The sequence below is a fragment of the Elephantulus edwardii genome, unplaced genomic scaffold (assembly GCF_000299155.1).
Source record: "Elephantulus edwardii isolate Elephantulus edwardi_28Jun2011 unplaced genomic scaffold, EleEdw1.0 scaffold00208, whole genome shotgun sequence".
Taxonomy (NCBI): domain Eukaryota; kingdom Metazoa; phylum Chordata; class Mammalia; order Macroscelidea; family Macroscelididae; genus Elephantulus; species Elephantulus edwardii.
The window spans coordinates 1,746,499-1,752,200 of NW_006399958.1; the positions used below are offsets into that span (position 1 = coordinate 1,746,499).

At 46.5% G+C, this 5,702-nt stretch overlaps 1 protein-coding gene across 1 annotated transcript in view; it reads right to left on the reverse strand.

Annotated features, from left to right (window-relative positions):
• Positions 1-5,001, reverse strand: part of KLK6 (kallikrein-related peptidase 6) — a 16,142-nt gene extending 11,141 nt beyond the window's left edge. Inside the window, exons 1-2 of the mRNA XM_006897354.1 lie at positions 4,956-5,001; positions 4,145-4,301 (exon numbers count right to left, since the gene is read on the reverse strand). Of these exons, the coding sequence (XP_006897416.1) occupies positions 4,145-4,301; positions 4,956-5,001 (203 nt within the window). The remainder of the gene's footprint in view (positions 1-4,144; positions 4,302-4,955) is intronic.
• Between the last annotated feature and the right edge of the window lie 701 nt (positions 5,002-5,702).

Sequence of the window (5,702 nt, forward strand, 5' to 3'; positions counted from 1 at the left end):
TTTTCAGAGGCAGTAAATCACGTGGGAAGAGATAGCCCATCCTTCTCCTGTGCCGCAGCTGATGAATTTGAACCAACCAAGAAGAACATCATGCTTGGAAGGGTAGAGGGTCAATGTAGGAGAGGAAGACCCTGGAGGCGATGGATTGACACAGTGACTGTGGCAATGCGGGGTAGGTGTGTCAGAGACAGTGCGATTAGCTCAAGATAGGGCAGGGTTTAGAGCAGTTGTTTACAGGGTCGCTATGAGCTGTAGTCAACTTGATGGCACATAACATTTGGGATTGCAGTGCAATGAAATGGTACTTGTTCTTTCCCTTCTTTGGACTTAAGGTACTTTGTAATTACCTGGTTTTTCAAGAGCTTATTTGTCTAAAAGTTCGTCACACTGCTGAGGCAATTTTTTAAACATTTAGCTGCTAACCAAATAAAGATTTGAACTCACCAGCCGTTCCAAAGGAGAAAGACGAGTTAGTCTGCTTTCCTGATGAGTTCTAGACTTGGGGCAATTCTACCCCATCCTACAGAGTCACTTTGAGTTGAAATCAACTTGATGGTGACTTAGGTGGTAGTTTTCGCCTTTGCTTAAGAGCTACCGTCCACATCTTTCTGATTGATCCGCCTCACTTACAAAAAGGAGCTGTGTATGTGTTTTTCATTCATCATTTCCTGTGTCCAGTGCAATACTTAACACTGAGGATTAACGCTTAACATTAACACTGACAAACATGGTCAGTGCTTATAGAATGAATGAGGGAGGACTGTAGGAGGGATTATAGGTCTCTCTTGGGAGAGCTTGGGAGAGACCAATCTAAGTGTCCCTGAGTCCATGACTCTGTTTGACAATATCTATTCTTCCAACAGTTAAGAAATGGCACCTGTTAGTTTCCAAAAACCCAAGGTCTCCCTTCCTAATTCTCTGAATCTCAGTTTCTTCATCTGCAAAGACGAGAGTGCTTATCGTAGGGGTGCACAATGGAACTTGACTGTATTCAATGGAACACAGCGTGTGGTTCATTGAACAAATAGCACCTGTCAGTAATGTTGTTATGTGCCCTTGAGTCGCCTGCCACTCATAGCAACCTTATATACAACAGCCCTAAACCCTGCTTTGTCCTGTGCCAATCTCACTGTCTCTGACACAACTCCTCCCAATACCCAAGTCACTGAATCAATCCATCTCATTGAGGGTCTTCCTCTCCTGCACTGTCCCTCCACCCTCCCAAGCATGACATCCTTCTCCAAGGACTGGTCTTCTTTGCAACATGCCCAAAGTATTTCAGATGAAGCTTCAGATTCCTTGCCTTCAATGAACAACCCTGTTTAACTCTCTCCAGGATGAACCTGTTCATTCTTTTTGCAGTCCATGATATATTAAATACTCTTCTCCAACACCACAGCTCAAAGGCATCAATTCTCCTTCTATCATCCCTAGTCATTGTCCAGCTCTCTGACACATAGCAAGTGATTGCAAAGACCATGGCCTCTATCAGGTGCACCTTAGTCTCCAGACTGACATTGTTGCTCTTCAGTACTTTGGAAAGGTCTCTGACAGCAGACTTCCCCATCACAATACATCTTTTACTTTCCTGGCTGCTGGTACCAAGAGTGTTGATTGTGGAGCCAAGCAAACCAAAGCTGTGAACAATCTCAATCTCTTCACCATCTATCATGATGCTGCCAATTGGCCCAGTGGTGAGAATCTTCATTTTCTTGATATTGAGCCTCTATCCACATAGAAGACTACAATCCTTGACGTTCTGCAGCAAACGCTTCAGGTCCTCCTCAGTTTTAGCAATAGAACGTAGGTGATATATTGCCTTATGTTAGGGAGCTAAGGGAGGTCTGGTGGCACAGTCCATGTCAGGAGTCACATTGCTAAACCAAAAGTAGCACGTCTCTGGGGGTTTGAATCCACTAGCAGCTCCAAGAAAGAAAGATGGACAACCAGTCCTTGAAAACCTGCTGCAAGGTCAACCATGAGTTGGTCCCAATTCAATGGCAATGAGTTTGGGGGACTTTTGGTGTTTTTAGTGCAGTAGACGCCAGCTCTGCTTGCCCTCTTTCCCTCTCAAGTAATATACCAGTTGCCACCAACTTGGTTCAGACTCATGGTGACCACACATTTGTCAGGGTAGAACTACGTTCTGCAGGGCTTCCAGAGACTGGCTTTTCAGAAGCGGAACACCAGAGCTTTCCTCTGAAGGACCTCCTGGTGCACTCAAACCTTCAACCTTTTGGTTCATAGCCAAGAGCGTTAACTGTCCCACGAAGAAATGGCCCCACGCTATCTCAACTCCTCTAACTCATCGCTAATCAGATGGAACCAGCTCCTAATTGATCCACTATTGGGTTTCCAAGGCTGTTAAGTCTTAGGAGAGAAGACTGTCCGTCTTTCTCCCAAGGAGCCACTGGGGAGTCCAAACCACAAGAGAGACATGGCCTTTGAACCACCAGAGAGGCGTTACCATTGGCTTAGCCTCGCAGTTCCCTTGAGCTATGGCACCAGAGTAATCATATAAAGTAGCTAATAATGTAGTTAAAATGAATAGACCTGGTTATTCTTTATCTCTCAGCCTTTCGTCCTGGACTCTCCTCTCTTCTCCTCTCCCTATGTTTTATACGGGAATGATCTCATCCAAGTTCACAGCTATAAATAACTTTGCTCACGAGGCCATGACTCTGCTCGCTGACACCCTCCACAGTGAGATGTGACACCTATTCATTTCCAAAGACCTGAGTTCCACCTCCCGACCTCTCTGCACCTCAGTTTCCTTGCCCAGTTTTCTCTTCACGTCCAACTTCTCCCCTGAGTGTCAACTGCCTCGCTGACATCCCTCTCCTGGTCACCTTCAAGGCACCTCAAATTTACCCTGGCTTGAACAAAACGCTTCCCTGCCCACACTCAGCCTGTCTCTCTCTCCATCTCTCCCAATTCAAAGCAAGATGCCTACTTTATCACAACGAATACCTGAAGTCAGCCTTGTGTCTTCTCTTTACCGTCCATTGTATATCATTAAGTCCTTCTGGTTTAATCTCAAAACACAAGGTTTTCAATCTCCCTCCATTCCTACTCTCAATCAACCCTGGTCCAAGACATCATCTCATGTCACTAGATGACCACAACAATCCCCCCATTTGACCCCCTTAGCTCTCCCCTTGCCCAGCCCTCTCTCAAAGTGCTAACTACGTGGTCTTAGAACGTAAACCAAACAGTGCTGTCTTTCATTGCACATAGAATTAAATCCCGATTTATAAAAAAATTCTACAGGGCCTTACATAATCTTATGCCCCATTAGAAACTTTGTTCTTGAAAAGCAGCGTTATTCACCATCGCAAGAACATGGAAACAGCCCAAATGTCCAACCACAAATGAATGGCTTGAGAAATTATGGTACATTCACACAACAGAATATATAGCAATAACTTTGTAAATTATGACCTAACTTGGGAGGCACTGGAGAGCATTATGCTGAGTGAACTAACTCAGTCCGATAAGGATAAATATTGTATAAAACAGTTATTGTAGAATGAGTCTAAGAATCCAGGAGGGGTTGGGAGAGGCTGGAAGCAGAGGGATGTGCATGTGTAGTGGGAAGGGGGGATTAATCATTGGGCTGTACAATTTGATGGGTGGAGGGGCTGAGGGAAATGGAAAGAATTTGTTCCAATTTGTATTTGAATTTTGTAAATAAACCAGTTGTTGTTGTTGTTAAGTGCCTTCGAGTCATAGGCGACTCATAGCGATTCTATGAACAAAAGTCCTCAACACTACATAAACGAGTAGAGAAAGGAAGGAAGGAAGGAAGGAAGGAAGGAAGAAAGGAAGGAAGGGAAAGAAAGTAAGAAAGAGAGAGAGAGAGAATGAAGAAAGAAAGAAAGAAAGAAAGAAAGGAAGGAAGGAAGGAAGGAAGGAAGGAAGGAAGGAAGGAAGGAAGGAAGGAAGAAAGAAATTTTACTTGCTTCTGGATCCCAAACAGTGACTAGCTTATACTAAGTCTTCAGTTAACGTTGAGAATGAGAGGGTCAGGTGGTTCTGTGATGGGACAGGGGAATGCATTTGTCACCTCAAGCCTGTTATCTCCAAGACACCTTGAGGGGGTGTCAAGCTGCAGTTGCTCTGTACACGCAGGGTCTAGACTCACGGTTTTTTGCAATGGGCAGCAGTGAGGACCCACTCCCGGTGGACAAGGACCCCTCCGCAGAGCAAGTGGCCTGAGTGGTAGAGAGCAGCTTGGTAGGGGTGAGAGTTCTTGGCACACGTCGAGCCTTGCACCAGCTTATCCTTCTCCTCTGCCCAGACTGAAGAAGAGAGTGTCCGAGTCAAAGAGCGTGTCTAGATCCCAAACTGAGCCTCAACCCCGTCTTGACTGTCAAGATCATCTCCATCTTTACCGTCAGACGTTCTTCATTCCAGTCTCCAAATCCAACTGCGTCCTTCTCACCCTTGAACCCCTTCTCAATCCATGTCCCCATCAATCAAAGCCCATTCCGTTCTTTAATTCTTCTCTGTATTCCGAACACTTCTATCCCCTTCTCTGTCTATATTTCCTTCTCCAAAGTTATCTTCATCCCCAAGCCCACTTCTCCCTTTCCCATTTGTCTCTCCATGCCCAGAATCAACCGCTCTTTGCAACTGTGTCCCTATTTTTTAAACCATTCCTTTCCTGTCCCCCAAACCATCCCTGTTCACAAACTCTTTCCAGTCTTCAACCCTCCTCCTCCTCCTTCCTCAATTCTATCTTCATCTCTAAAGCTAAGCTCACCCCCCTTCACATCATTATTTCCTATCTGTGTCCCCAAAGCCAGCACCACCCTCAACCTCTTTCCTACCTTCAAACCAACTTCCCGCCTATTTCTCAATCTGAATCTCTCTGTATCTGCAATTCCCCATCTATTCCCATCAGCAAAACTCCAGCTCCAAGCCTTCCTCATTCCCTCTCCCTTTCTTCCCACCTGCGGAGATCAGAACCAGCGTTAGAATCAGCATCTTCGAAGCCATTCCTGAGAGAGGAAGCCAGAAGTTCAATTAGTCAGGATCTCAGACTCCACCCAAGACCCCTCCCTCGTCTTCTTCCTCATCCTCCCCTTCCTCCCTGGCCCTGTTAAGTTCCCTGACTCTTGATTTATGTCCCCGTGCAGGCTTTTGAGATCTCCTTTCCCCACCTGTGTCTTCTCTCTGAAGGTCTTAGGAAAATAGGCATCAGGAAAGAATGTCTGAAGCCACATAGTAGGAGTTTTCTACTTCTCTGGCCTCTAATTCACCTTCCTGGTAACAGGAAGAGATCACCTCCATATTTGCACCCAAAAGTGTCTAGGGAAACCTTTAGCTTGCGTGCTCCAAATTTCCCCTCAACCCCTCCGTTCTGTGCTCCCCTGGGTCCCCACTCCTAACACCTGTAGCTTCTGGGACACGGGGTGAACCAAGGACAGCATGATCTTACCTGCTGATTGCCTGCTGGGTGAAGCACAATATCACAGGCAGGCGGGGTGTCAGAAAGGCAGGGAGCCACAGGGAGGGGCGAGGCTCGGAGAGCAGGGAAGACACCTGAGAATCAGAGGCCGAGCCTGCAGGTGAGAGGGGAGGCTGGAGGGGAGGAGGTGGAGGAAGCCAGCCTTGAGGGACTGTGCCTCCGGAGACGCTGATAGAGTTCCCAGACTCTCCAGCTGCTTTTAACCCCAGTCTCCCCAGGTTCCTGAGGC